Source organism: Exophiala bonariae, assembly GCF_035927105.1.
Source record: "Exophiala bonariae strain CCFEE 5792 chromosome Unknown scaffold_28, whole genome shotgun sequence".
In the NCBI taxonomy this organism is placed as follows: domain Eukaryota; kingdom Fungi; phylum Ascomycota; class Eurotiomycetes; order Chaetothyriales; family Herpotrichiellaceae; genus Exophiala; species Exophiala bonariae.
Window position 1 is genome coordinate 181,926 of NW_027042503.1, and position 13,824 is coordinate 195,749.

At 50.1% G+C, this 13,824-nt stretch overlaps 6 protein-coding genes across 6 annotated transcripts; 3 read left to right on the forward strand and 3 right to left on the reverse strand.

Annotated features, from left to right (window-relative positions):
• Positions 1-1,041: 1,041 nt before the first annotated feature.
• LTR84_007187 (uncharacterized protein) lies at positions 1,042-1,500 on the reverse strand (the record flags this gene model as incomplete). Its single annotated transcript, XM_064850740.1, has 3 exons — positions 1,042-1,113; positions 1,179-1,223; positions 1,282-1,500. 3 exons carry the CDS (start codon positions 1,498-1,500, stop codon positions 1,042-1,044), a joined length of 336 nt encoding a protein of 111 aa, XP_064702406.1.
• A 1,231-nt stretch (positions 1,501-2,731) lies between these two features.
• On the forward strand, positions 2,732-4,434 carry LTR84_007188 (uncharacterized protein; the record flags this gene model as incomplete). The annotated part of the gene is made up of 2 exons (XM_064850741.1): positions 2,732-3,392; positions 3,449-4,434. The coding sequence occupies 2 exons, from the start codon at positions 2,732-2,734 to the stop codon at positions 4,432-4,434; spliced, it is 1,647 nt and encodes a 548-aa protein (XP_064702407.1).
• A 1,320-nt stretch (positions 4,435-5,754) lies between these two features.
• Positions 5,755-6,803, reverse strand: LTR84_007189 (uncharacterized protein; the record flags this gene model as incomplete). The annotated part of the gene is made up of 3 exons (XM_064850742.1): positions 5,755-6,308; positions 6,334-6,568; positions 6,621-6,803. The coding sequence occupies 3 exons, from the start codon at positions 6,801-6,803 to the stop codon at positions 5,755-5,757; spliced, it is 972 nt and encodes a 323-aa protein (XP_064702408.1).
• A 444-nt stretch (positions 6,804-7,247) lies between these two features.
• Positions 7,248-9,914, forward strand: LTR84_007190 (uncharacterized protein; the record flags this gene model as incomplete). Its single annotated transcript, XM_064850743.1, has 5 exons — positions 7,248-7,784; positions 7,835-8,915; positions 8,972-9,273; positions 9,320-9,497; positions 9,553-9,914. The coding sequence occupies 5 exons, from the start codon at positions 7,248-7,250 to the stop codon at positions 9,912-9,914; spliced, it is 2,460 nt and encodes an 819-aa protein (XP_064702409.1).
• Positions 9,915-10,001: 87 nt separating this feature from the next.
• Positions 10,002-10,514, reverse strand: LTR84_007191 (uncharacterized protein; the record flags this gene model as incomplete). The annotated part of the gene is made up of 1 exon (XM_064850744.1): positions 10,002-10,514. One exon carries the CDS (start codon positions 10,512-10,514, stop codon positions 10,002-10,004), a length of 513 nt encoding a protein of 170 aa, XP_064702410.1.
• A 1,016-nt stretch (positions 10,515-11,530) lies between these two features.
• LTR84_007192 (uncharacterized protein) lies at positions 11,531-13,705 on the forward strand (the record flags this gene model as incomplete). The annotated part of the gene is made up of 1 exon (XM_064850745.1): positions 11,531-13,705. The coding sequence occupies one exon, from the start codon at positions 11,531-11,533 to the stop codon at positions 13,703-13,705; it is 2,175 nt and encodes a 724-aa protein (XP_064702411.1).
• Between the last annotated feature and the right edge of the window lie 119 nt (positions 13,706-13,824).

Below are 13,824 nucleotides of genomic sequence, written 5' to 3' on the forward strand. Positions count from 1 at the left end.
TAGCATATTGCGGGTGATTCTAAGACGCGCCCTGGAATGGTCTCCATATATGTAGCTGGGATTGCGGTCGGCAAAAGAACTCTAGTCATGAAGACTTCGCCAGAAGGAAAAAATAAAAACCGGGATATGGCTTACATGAAGCGACTCTTTGGGTCCTGCTTTGTAGCAGATACGGTAGAAAGGCTGGGGTCACTGGGGTCATGCTGAAACTCCAGGCCGAGCCAGTTGGTTAACTTTCCCGAGTCGTGAACATTTAGCTTCTGTAATCCTGCAATCATCAGCGGAGAGAAGCTCAGAGGTGAGGTCTCACAATACCTGTCGGCGAAGAGTCGTGAAATTCGCGAAACGGAACCTCAACATCGTCTTCGTCGCCAACAAAAAGACCAAATTCAGCAGAATCTAAGTGGATCCTGAATAAGTCGAGAGCTGTCCGATATGTATTTGTATTCCGATGAAGAAGACTCTCCGGATACGATCTTGAGTTTAGGCACGACTTCTCGAACAGAGCAGGAAGTCGCACTGGTTGCATGTTCGACGACTATGATTGTGAAGATTACCTTAAAACCGAACGCAAGATGGCCCAAAATATGCTATACGGGAACCGACTCATAAGTATGGGAAATGCATCCTTAAAGATTCTGCACACGAGAAGGGGGTTTTGGCTTATTTCAATCTTGTGCTGCAGCCAGCACTGCCATAGTGGCGTGAAACTGGCCGAATCTATTGCTTAGGTGCGCCTAGGCTGATTAGAACACGCCTTAGCACCGCCGCCAAAACAAACGGGCGAGGCCCCTACGGGCCGGGACGGGACGCCCCTCTTCCCCACCCCTTAATAACTTCACCGAACAGCAACCGTGATCATTTCATCATGCACAGCCGTCCACGGAGCATGCTCCGTCGTTGGCATCCACCTCGCAATTTAATTCCACTTGAAACCACTGCGGTTTTTAGGTAACGTTCAATAACTTATTGCGACGTCCTCCACGGCCAATATACAGGGGCCACACATTAATAAGAAACAATTCGAGCTACATGGCCTCTCTATTCTGGGGTTTCGGAGCGATGGCGTGCCAATTTAGGGTCTCTCAGTTGTAACAGTTGGTTCATGTCTTCCTGTATCCGCTCAGCAAAAGACACACTGACCACCACGTGTCCTACGATGTGCTGGACAATCTCACCTTCGTCAAGGGCTTGGGGATCTCGAAAACCCAATGGTCACCGACCTGTGCAACAGGATGTCAGCCAGATATGTCTCCTGCAGTGGGATCATTGTTTCCTCACCCGCTCCTCTTTGAACTGTAAGCCAGGATACTTCGAAGCCGGGAATTTGCCTCGCAAGAATCCCTTCAGCTTCTCCCATGTCATCCCATTGTAGACATTGTATTTGCCCTTGTGAAGCTTGGGCGGTTGACTTTTTTGCTCGTTTTGCAAGGCGAAAGAGTCGGTTCTTCTGCTCCGCGGCAGTCGAGGATCGCCACTTTCCGGCCTTGCCCTACTCATGCCAAGTGTTTGATTCGCGCCGTTGGAATGCCTCTTAGCCGCCTGGGGAAAGCTCTCGGGTCTTGCGGGTGAATTGGGACGTTGCCTAAAAGCGTGGATACTATTCTCTAGAAGTATGATCTTCAGGCAGGGAGGAGCAAGCCCACTAGGCTGACTTTATCACAACCCCAGTGTCTTTACGATTGTCAAGCTTTCAGCTAGGCTCGCACCACGCCCTCCCTTGAGGGGTATCGGGTTCAAACTCTCGCTTCACCTGTTGGAAAGAGCCGCATGACCTGGTCCGTGCAGACGAATGGGCGCCAAAATGGGGAATCCTTGGATTGGTTGGCACTGGCTAATACCTAAGTTGCCGCACATGGAAAGTGCTTGGCACAACGTAGTAGCCAAACGCGACCCGGCGGCTGTGCAAGGCATCCCAGGCAGAAGCTGCTGTGTGTTAGCCTACTCACGTGGCTACAATACTGCACAGAAAGACCTTGGTGACGTTCGAAGGGTTCTGGCGTCTAGTGTGGACATCGAAGGGAGTAGAGTCGGTGGAGTGTAAGGGAGAAAATGAGGAATGGGACAGCGTTATTCATTTTACGAAGATTTAAGGACGCTGTAGTAGTGAGTAAATCCAGAAGGACCAGCTCTCAGGGCCCTTGAGGCATCGTGATCAGGGTATTGCGGTCGAAGAGCTGAACGGATCTGGAGAGTTGTTACGTTGTGGATGGGAAAACGGTGCACGGGAAAATGTCTTCAAAAGCGGCGGCAATTGCCAAAGTCGGCAGGAAATTCACTTAAAGTGGCAACGATAAGCGAGTGCTGCCCTTCCCCGAGTAAGAGACTTATCATCATCTCTACTGGCCAGTACTCCACGAGGAGCAACTCAAGAAGCATCGTATGGCGAGATGTAGATGAAGTAAGGGTTAATCGACTGACCAAGGTAATGTCAGGAGTGATAAAGGCGACACACAAGAGTTTGGATGGCGTGAAGCGATAAGAGCCTTATCAGTATGGTATGGCGCTAGTTCAGGCCAGGGCATGACTGTCCTATTAAGGCTAGTACTATGATTAGTCAACTCATGCGGGGAAGCTCTTTTACGTGCGGGGAATATCGATACTCGGTCTGGATCGGCGACACAATTTTCGCCGACGATCCAACAACTCCCATCTATATTTGAAGCACTCGACGACCGCTATCCGTGACCAATCTTGAAGTTTTGAGCCTCTCATATCTCGACCAGCTGCCATGACCAACATATACAGACAGAAATCATGCCTTCAGAGTGTCGGAGGTCGAGGTTGGCTCCAAGGTGTCGATCTAATCTCCGAAACAACAGGCAGACCTCTCGCTCGGCATTTTGGTGGCGTGCAATATGCACAAGCTCCGACTGGGGATCTTCGGTTTCGTAGGACAAGAGCTTTACCACCCGACTTCAGCTACGGGAGTGAGCAAACACCCTACGCATACAGATCAGACTGCCATGTGTGTCCGCACCCCGACTGGCCTGGTGTTCTGGCCCCAGCGGACAAGACACGGTGGAGCGAAGATTGCTTGAGGGCCAATATCTGGGTGCCATCAGGTACACCACCGTCAGGAGGATGGCCTGTCTTCTTTTTCATTCACGGCGGGTTTCTGCAATTTGGAAATCCTAATAAAGCTGCGGGCATCGTTGCGCAAATGTTCGAAGAGACATCGCTGAAAGCTATTGTTGTCATGCCGGGATATCGCCTAAACCTGCTAGGATTTCTCACAAGCCATGAACTTCATGCTGAGGCACAGGTGGACAGTGAGAGTGCTGGGAATATGGGTTTCTGGGACCAGAGGACAGCACTCGAATGGACTGCAAGCATCGTCCCCTTCCTCGGTGGAAATCCTGACAACATTACTGTGGGCGGCTACTCTGCAGGTATGTTTGCATCGTCTGGACTAACCATTCATTGGGTTAGCTGACCATGAGCCCAGGAGCTCACTCTGTGTTCCATCAACTTTCACATGATCTGTACTTACCAAGATCTCGGTCGCTCATCAAACGCGCAGTCATGTGGTCGAACGGTACTGGAATCCAACCGAAGAATATTCACGAACACCAAATCGCGTTCGACGAGCTTTTGTCGAAGCTTCAGATCTCGAAATCGACTTCAAGCTCTGAAAAACTGAAGATCCTACGCCAGACACCAGCCACTGACCTGATAGATGCTCTCGAACAAATGAGTAACTCCCAATTCAGAGGATTCTCGGACAACGACTTCGTGATTCAAGACCTGATAGCCAGTATCAACACTGGAGACTATGGCAGGCGTATGAAGGAACGAGAGATAAAACTACTGATTGGGGAATGTCAAGACGAGCACAACCTCTACCGAGCCTGGAAAACACCAAAGAACTCATGGAAAGCAGTCTATGAACGACTCCTCGAGGACTATCCCGCACCAACCGTCGATCGAACTATGAAACTTTATGCTCCGAACAAGAACTTACCCAATGACTGTACCGATTGGACCGTACTCTTTGGTAAGATCTATGCTGATCTACAAGTCCATTGCCTGGAACGAGGTTTCATAAAGAACCTATCGGACGCAGGAATTGTCGTCGGGAGAGACATCCTCCGGTACCGGATTGAGCTGAGAGTCAAGTGCGCGGATTCCATGTGGCCTGTAGAATGGGGCGTTACGCATGCCACCGATGACGGGATCTGGTGGTGGGGAAACGGGTGGGCTGATGGGCTCACTCCGGACGAGAAGCGTGCGATCAAGCCTCTGTACGATGCATTTGCTCAGTTTGTAGCCGGGGAGACCATGGAGTGGGCCAAGACGGGCCCTAGATATGCTCGAAGACTGACCACTCAGGGCACCATGGACTTCTGGGAAGACACGCGCTGGGAGGAAGCGCAACATGTCTGGGAGGCCGTGAATCCTCCGCAAACCGGCTCCGTGAAGGCCAAACTGTGATCTCCTCGGGAGATCTGAAGATGACCTGGATCAAGAGCCATAATGCTGTCGATCTTGTGAGGAGACATGCACTCCAGTGAGCACAACCCAAATGAGTGCTAATATACGCTAGGGTTTCAAAAGCATGGTAGGGGAGTGCTATTTCTAGAATTTGGGTATCGGTTTAGAATTGAATGTAGAGATTTCTCTATGTCGAGGCAGATAATCAGCAATATACTCCAAGAAGAATGGTCTCAGACCAGGTACACAGGATCTCAAAGTCGTGTCCCCAGTGGCAATCAAGAGGTAGCATGTTTACGAGACCTTGGATCACTGTCACCGCATCGATAGCGCCAGCTCAGCCAGACTGAGGTACCTCGCATTTGAGTCGCCCCAGGCTTAGAGAAAAGTCGAAATACTCCCACAAACCATGGGACAAGTTTCTCAGAGCATAAAGAACGAAGATCGGACCGTAACGGCATAGCAATATCCCCCCAAAGCTGGTTGGTCAGCCGAAAAAGCCGATCTCGACACACAAGTCCGATGTTCGGTGCGCATAGAGGACGCAGCACCACGCAAGCCGCGCAATGCCATAGAACGACAAGGGGATCGGAGTCAACACTGAAGGCTGCTCCAAACGTCTCTTCATGGTAAGAAAGCTTGACCGGCGGCCTGTATTTGTTTTCCACACCTTCCGGACCGGCCTCGAGTCTTTCGGGGTTGCGAGGACCGGAAGTTTTTCTGCTGTGGTGTAAAAGTAGGGCAATCTTGCTGCTCCTCCGATGTACGGGACAGGATCCCTTATGCTCAGTCCCATGCCATCTATTTGGGCTGCTATGCAGATGTTCGTGATCGTAGCAGGGCCCGAAGTCTACTGAGGAGGGGCAGATAGAACAAATCTACAGAGGGATGAAGAAAAGAAGGCATTCGCCTCGACACTAACAGTTGTAGATCCGATTTCTTTTATCTGATGTAGTACGTAGCACCAGCATGTCTTACGAAAGATAATTAAGCAGAACATAGTTCTATTGAATTTTGGTCAGTGGTAAACACAACGCTCGGTTGTCTTAATTTACAGAACGTTGGATTCCATCATTCTCGAGCCAAGCCCATCACGGCCAGCAATATCGGGATGAAGTAACCTTTTCGGTACCGTTGTTATATTCCCATCATCAGTACATTTGAACAGTGCCCATTCGTAGAGACAGGTCTTAAAAGTTGAAGGCTGAAACAGGCGAGTGTTTTCTATACACGTCGGAATCATGAGCCATAACCGGCCCTTGGTGGTCATGAGGACTTGGTCGTCCTCCTCAGTCGCAGAGCAGACGAGAGTTCTCAATTTCAGACTCCAGTATATGCCTTCCCGCCCGCCAACTTATCGATCGCCATACATTCTTCAAGACCAGCGAGGACAAAAGCTGCTCTGACCCCACTTTCCGGATCAGAGGGAGAAGGCTGGCCCGTCTTCTTCAGAACCTGCAATTCTTTCCTCACCGACGAAATCATCGGCTCCATACAGAGACCCGGGTAGATGACAATCCGGAACCCACATTCCCGAGCTTCGTCGACCGTTGACAAAGGCGTGACGCCACCGGGGACAACGTTCAGAAGGCAAGGCGTGCCCTCGAAGATCTTGCAAATCTTCACTGCTTCTTCTTTGGTCTTGATTGCCTCGAAGAAAACGATGTCAACCCCTATGCGGACAGCTTCTTGGAGGCGCTCAATTGCTTCGTCAAATCCATAAGTCTGATTCGCATCTGTTCGGGCGATGATGAGCATGTCTGACTGTAATGAGTCTCGGGTGGCGACTGCTGCTCGTAATCGGCTGTAGTAGACATCACGGTCCACAATCTGCTTTCCCATGAGATGGCCACATCGTTTCTCTTGTACCTGTGCTATTGTTAGTGTGGTCGACATTACTGTCCTGGCGACATGCCTGGTCTTCAATATGCAAAGCGGCAACGCCTGAGCGAGCGTATTGAGTAACCGTCCGGGTGACCATGATCGGTCCGCCGTAGCCGGTGTCCGCATCCGCAATCAATGGAACGGAGGGATCAAGCGATGCAATCATCTCGGCGTTACTCCGCATGTCATTTAATGTTGCCATGCCTAAATCTGCCCAGCCTAAACGAGACATCGATGTACCGGCACCAGTCTTGGAGTTTGATCAGCAAGATGTCCACAACGTTGACCAGCGTGTTGCTCACCATGTACATAGCGTCGAATCCGGCGGCGATGGCCAAGCGAGCTGTCAACCCTTCAAAAACCCCAGGGCAAACCACAACCTTCGACGGGTCTTTCAATAATTCCCTTAGTCGCTTTCCTCCTGTGAGAGGTGCACTAGACTTGAAAATTGTGGCATCGCCACGACTTGTATCGATAGAGCCCATAGTTTCAGTTGCGATTGGTGGTTGCTGTCTGATCTCAATACTTCAATGGTAGCGCGCCAGAGTTTTATTATATTGAAGTCGAGAAAAGCGTTTGCGCGTGTTAGACCGAGGCTGATGTGCGGCAAGGTTGACATCATTGACTCCGCACTGAAGTGGCGTGGGCGCCGACATCGATAAGAACGGCCCGATGTTCGCAGGGCAAACCCGAGTTGCGGAGTTGCGGAGTACAGCATTCAGAGAACAACTGCTGCCGTACTACGGCCTGATATTGGAATCGTCCCAGGCCCTATTGGTTGTGAGCACAGTCATATGTTTTTTGAAGTAGACAGATATAGATCATCATGTCCTTGTGAGAAAATGCAGCTGATGATGTTGGCTGTAAAAGAAATATCAAATATTCCTCACTTCGCCCAGTTTCTCCATAGCTAACAAGGCATGCTCAGTATGGCGACACAAACGGAAGCTCCACTGGCAGCGCTGACCGTTGTTGACCATACATTTGGCACCCAGTTGAGAAGTCTAATATCCCGGGCAAGGAAGCTCGATCTCGATGCGCTTAAGATCGAAAGTGCCCAGTCAGAGTCATCAATTGACGTGGTAGTATTACGATATTCAGAAGCACTACGCAAAATCTCAAAGACTACAGAAGCCGATGCACTCGATGATGCACGAGGAAAAATCATTGACAGCAAGAATTTTGGTGGACTTGATTTGCGAGGAGTGACGAAACCATCTGCTGAGCAGCAAAGCGAAGCACTCTTCTTGGTTGAATCATGGCTCGAAACCATCACTTCTCGTGAGAAGTCGTTGAATTATTTGTCTTGTCGGACATCCTCAGTACCAGGGGTTCGCCCAATGACTGCAGCACAGAAAATATTCGCTCAACACGTTATAGGGGAAAAGCCTAAGAGTGGTCTAGCTGCAGGTGATGTCGTGAGAGTGGGTGTAGACTGGATATTGTCTTCAGAGCTCTCTTGGGGAGTATGTGTAAAGAAACTTGGGGCGTGTGACAGGAGGCTAATCTCGAGCAGTCAATGAATAGGATACACAAAGACTTCGGATCTCCGGGAATATGGCGCAATGACAGATTCTGGCTTGCTGGAGACCACGTCGTCCACCCAGATGTAGCGTCACATCCCAAAATCAAGGCCATGGTTGAGGCATCGGAGCGCGCAAAAAGGGACTTCAAGATGACCGAATACCAAGGCATGAACTATACCATCATGCACACCGAATTTGTGCGTGAACGAGTAGAGCCGGGAATGTTGGCAATCGGAGCAGATTCTCATACGTGCTCAGGTGGTGCAGTTGGCTGTCTCTCAATTGGACTGGGAACCGCCGATGTTATGATGACACTAGCGCTTGGAGAGACGTGGTTCAAAATACCAGAGTCAATCTTAATCGAATTTGTTGGTAAGCCGGCTTTCGGGATGTCAGGGAAAGATGTCATCCTCCACATCCTGAAAGAGTTGAAGAGGAATACAGTGGCAGCTGAACGCATCGTCGAATTCTCTGGGGAAGGCCTGAAATATCTGTCCTGTGATGCAAGATTCGCCATCGCCAACATGTGTACCGAGTTTGGAGCGATCACAGGGATGTTTGTGCCAGACCGTATCACCAGTGACTATGTCTCTAGACGGCGGCGAAAGGCGAACAAGACGAGCTCGCTATATTTCAGACCAGACCCTGATGCCCACTATGCTGGCCGGTACACCATTAATTTGTCTGACGTCGAGGCATCAATAGCTGTCTATCCAAAACCCGATGATGTGGTACCAGTATCAGAAAAAGCTGGGACAAAGCTCGATGGAGTTTTTATTGGGGCTTGCACCACAACGGAAGAAGAGCTTGTACTAGGTGCCCTGGTGCTGAAAGTGGGGTTGGAACGGAAACTCCCTCTGGCAAAAGGGAAAAGGCATTATGTCCCCGGATCTCTGCCGATAGTGGAAAAGTTGAGAGAGTTGAAATTGCTTGAGGTTTATGAAGCGGCAGGCTTTACTCGTGGACCACCAGGTTGCTCGTATTGTGTTGGCCTTTCTGCTGAGAAGGCTTCAGAGGGTGAGACGTGGCTCAGTTCGCAGAATCGCAATTTCGAGAACAGGATGGGCAAAGGTAGGCTTATCGACAACGAGGCTGGGAACAAGATCATTTGCTAATGATTGATGCAGGTGCTTTTGGACATGTAACGTCCGCGATCGTGTGTGCAGCATCCAGCTTTAGCATGTCAATCACCAGTCCGGCAGAATTTCTCAAGGAGCTCGATACCGTTTTCTTCCAGCAGTATCGCCAGCTTCCCGATTTTGATCTCGCGCCGATCGAGTATTCTGAGCCTGATTTACTGTCCAGTCTGACAATTCAGATTCCACAACAAGACAGCATAACGGGAAACGGCAATACAAAGCCCCCAAAGCAGCTTGAAAAGATCATCAGCAAGGTGGTAGTTCTGCCAGATTTCGTGGATACTGATGCTGTAAGAATAAGTCGCTTTCGAGAGTATTTGTGCTAATCGTTGCTAGTTGGCACCAGGTCCAACACTCACGACTTGTACAACAGACGAAGAATTTGGACAACATGTACTCGAATACACCCATCCGGATTTTCGAGAAAGGGTTCGGAATGGACAGCAAATAGTAGTTGCAGGTCACGCGTTTGGTGTAGGCTCGAGCCGAGAAGTGGCAGTATCGGCATTGAAAGGTATCTCATTCTCCCATTTGACAGTCGTTCGTCGCTAACCAGTCTTTTGATATAGGTGCCGGTGTAAAAGCTGTGATTGCTCGCTCCTTTGCCTTCATATATGGAAGAAATCAACCCAGTCTCGGTCTTCTCGGAGTTGCAATTGACGATGACGAATTTCATCAAGCGGCGGCAGAAGGGGAAGATATAACCATTGATATCCCAAATCGGACTGTACGGGTTGGGGACCGGGATTTTGCCTTCCAGTTGTCCGACATGGAATACAATTTGACGGTAAACAACGGTATAGCGGCGTCGTATAAAAGGTTCGGCAAGGGTATATGGGAAACATTCACCAGAGAGAAATCAAATACCACTATATCAGAGGTCCTGAAGACCGTCGATGGAAACAAACCTGGCAAAGAACTTCAATGGTAGCTAGAACATCAATTGCTTGAGAGAGGCGCATTGCCTGCTGCTTCAACTCGACAATTTTGTTGAAGATAGATTATACTGATCATGAAATCACTCCACGTGGCTTCTCCTTGTGACTGGCTTGGAGCTCTTGATGGGAGTTTTGGCCTTTGGTGACTTTCGTTTCTTGCCGCCAAGGCCGAAGCCAGAGAGGAACAAGATTCTGGTTGAGGCTCCGATGACGACAAAAGGATAATTCCCATAGTCGATGGCATTCCAGTTAGCAAAATCGTAGTATGATTGTAAGCCAAGAGGATAGCAGCTGTAGAGATGACCAAAATCCGCAATGAGCAGACCAAGAAGAAAGGCTCGCCAGACTTTCAAGTCATTGGTGGCTCGCAGGACAAATGCTTCATTGAAGGCGAAGACAAAATACATGTTGCCGAGTTGTCTGAGGACAACAGCTGTTCCTGTTGGTAAAGCCAACGGGCTAGGGCTCGAAGCAGCATGTTGTAATTGCAAGTAGGTATCCGATTGGAACCATGCAAAGTAAGCTCCCACGAGGGTTGCCACTGGTTCAATCCAGAGGAAGAAGGCAATGTAAGGGAAAGGAATGCGTGCCATACTGATGCTATTGCAAAGATCGAGGAGAACTCCCAGATGGAAATATCGTGTAGTAATAGCTGGTCCTTCCAGAGCTCAGTCTGTGCTTAGGGCGGTTCAGATACGTTTGACAGCAGAATTAAGAGGACCAAATGAAGATCAAAACACATATGGTTTGAAGTATCTCGCCTTGTTGTGGTTGTAGTTACGAGTGGTTGTTACGGGCCCTGTCGACATTGATGAACGATGGACCCAGAGCAAGGGTGGGAATTTGATGGCTGACCCTGGAGTAACAATGAAATTGAGCTGTTCGTGAACGTCATGGATGGGTGAAACACCGAGTCGAATGGGGGCGTCCAGCGGGCGTCCAGCCAGGAAGGAATGGGTATTCCGGGGGGGCAAGGGGCATCGCCAATCCTCTGGGTCGAGTTCATGCCAAAGGAGGAGAGGTTTCCGGCTGTTTCGTCGGGGCAACGCCTCGGGCATTGTTGGTCACGATCCGGGCAGCGGCGGCGGCATTTAGGACATCTCTGGACGGTTTAGGCATAGGCTAATGAGGGTGATAGGCAGGGTTCTTGGGGGAGAACAACAGGGGTGCCACCTGGTATGAACCATTATTATTGGTATGTTTTCGATCTCAACTCCATTCTCATGGGCCTGGCCCACTGCACCTGGTCAAAACAACCAACAAACTGAAGGCGAACTTTGTTTGGCTTCAACTTTGTTTCCTGGGCCTTTTTTCCACTTCTCCATCATCCCATCAACAAAATCAAAATTCTGTTCTTCCCATGTCCAAACCTTGATACAGATACTGGTCAACAGCCAGCTCGACGCTCTCTGTTTGCTTTTGGTTTTTGGTTCTCCTTCGGTGCTACTGGCGTTTCTCTTTAACAGCTTACTCCTGGTTCCCATCCCTCCGCCTCGGCTGAACAATTTGACCGCAGATCCCACACAGCTGCCATTCATGACCTTGATCGCAGTCGATCGCTAGCATATCTGATCCAGTCTTTCTTTATCAAGATACAACGATTACCATCATGTCTTCACCAGAAATGTCGAGCATTGCACCTCGACGCAGAACTTCTCTCATGGCACAACCCAGACCTAAGACTGCCTACGACGATTTCTCAGAAAACTACCACGTCTCATCACGGCCAGCCACCCGAATGTCTATGATGCCCATGAAACGCAACCATGATGTGTTGGATTGGGAGACTTTCAGTCATAACCAGGAAGAGGCGGGTGGAGAGAATGCGCTCACCGAGTTTTCTGACCCCTTTGCCCATTTCCCAATAGAGCCCAACGCACAAGGCCCTCTTCAGCAACGGCGATACTCGCATTTTACCCAGTCCTGGAAGCATGGCATGTCGGAGCTTCGATCTCTGACCCGCCGGATGTCACTCACAGTCAAGAGCAAGGGTTCTAGACACAAAGAAGATATGACAGAGAAGCGACCGCTGGCTCTGATGCCTCTGAGGTCTGGCAACGACATGGACGATATGATGGACTTCAGCGAGGCCATTTCTACTCGACCCAAATCCCGTGGCCGACTACTGCGAAGTCTGAGCACTAGAAGAAGGCCGTCTCTGCCACTTCTCAACACGCATGGCATGCTTGATCCGCCAAGAGATGTTACGGATTCTATACCCATGACTGCGCGTGGCAGAGGCCAACCCGTTTTGTCCGATCTTGTGTTCGGTGGGGCTGGAGCCAGAGCATCTGCAGCCGCTCAGAATGAGCTTTTCCATGCGTCAAGAACTCCTCCGTTGCCTCCGTACGAACCACGACAGGGTGCTGAGAACAAAGCTGAACAAGATGCCGAAAGTGGAATTGGAATTGTTCTTGATGGTCGCGCCAGACGAGGATCTTCACCCGTTAATGCTCATGTTCTCTATCAAGATCCTACATCCGTCCTCGCGACCGAATTGATGGAGACCATATTGTCGTTCCTCGATGTGGAATCGCTGACTCAGGTTGCGCTGGTGTCACAAAAGTGGCACGATCTGTGTCAATCACAGGCGGTGTGGAAAGGCATCTTCCATCGAGAGTACGGGTCCAAAATGGCCCACCCACCTCCAGACTACCCTTCGGCTGCAGGTCTCGGTAAGAACATACCAGGCCAGGACTTTCGAAAGCTTTTTCAGGTACGAACCTTGATTGACAAGCGATGGAGGAATGGGGAGGCTGCTGCAATCTACCTAAATGGGCACAAAGACAGTGTTTATTGCGCACAATTCGATGAGCACAAGATCATTACGGGTTCTCGAGACAACACGATTCGGGTGTGGGATGCCCACACATACCAGTGTATTCGCAAATTGGGACCGCCCAACAATCCTCGTGAAAGACAGCCGTTTGCGTCTCCGGCGGTCGAACCTAAAGGGGTGCTTCCGTTCTTCAAAGCAGACATTACATCACCCGACCCAGTCACTCTAGAGACAGGACTGTGGCATCAAGCTTCAGTCTTATGTCTACAATATGACGACCAGACGCTGGTGACGGGGTCATCGGACTTTTCGTGTTTAGTTTGGTCGATCAAGGATGACTACAAACCCCTTTTCCGATTAATCGGGCACCACGCAGGTGTGTTGGATGTGTGTATTGATAAGCATCGAATTGTGACGTGCTCCAAGGATACGACAATCAAGGTATGGGATCGAGCGACGGGACGACTGATCCGGACATTGGTTGGACACCGTGGACCAGTCAACGCGGTTCAGGTTCGTGGAAATCTCCTGGCCAGTGCGAGTGGTGATGGAATGTCCAAGCTATGGCGGTTGGAAGACGGGGTTTGTATCAAGGAATTCCAGTCCAAGGATCGAGGCCTTGCATGTGTTGAATTTTCCGAGAACGGCCGCACCATCTTTGCTGGAGGCAATGATCAAGTCATCTACGAGTACGATACAGTGACCGGTGGTCGAATTCGAGAGCTCAAAGGACATACCGATCTGGTGCGATCTCTCCACCTGGACTCTGCGAACTCTCGGATCATCAGTGGAAGTTATGATCATTCCATAAAGGTCTGGAACGCGGTCAAAGGAGAGTCGGCGGATGACGGTGGCTTGCAAATCAACTTTGAAGGATGGACCTCGAGCTGGATTCTGGCAGCGAAAAGCAATTATCGCAAGATTGTGTGCACCAGTCAGGATGGGCGAGTGGTGATTATTGACTTTGGGTACGGCATTGATGGGGTGGAGTTGGTCGAGGCTTGAGAGAGAGGAGGGAGGGAGAGGATGAGCCGACGCCACATGGATTTTGACACGACTCAAATCGTGCAAGTCAATTTGCACGTCACCTTTCCTGGCCATACGATATTGACGAGATACAGGTG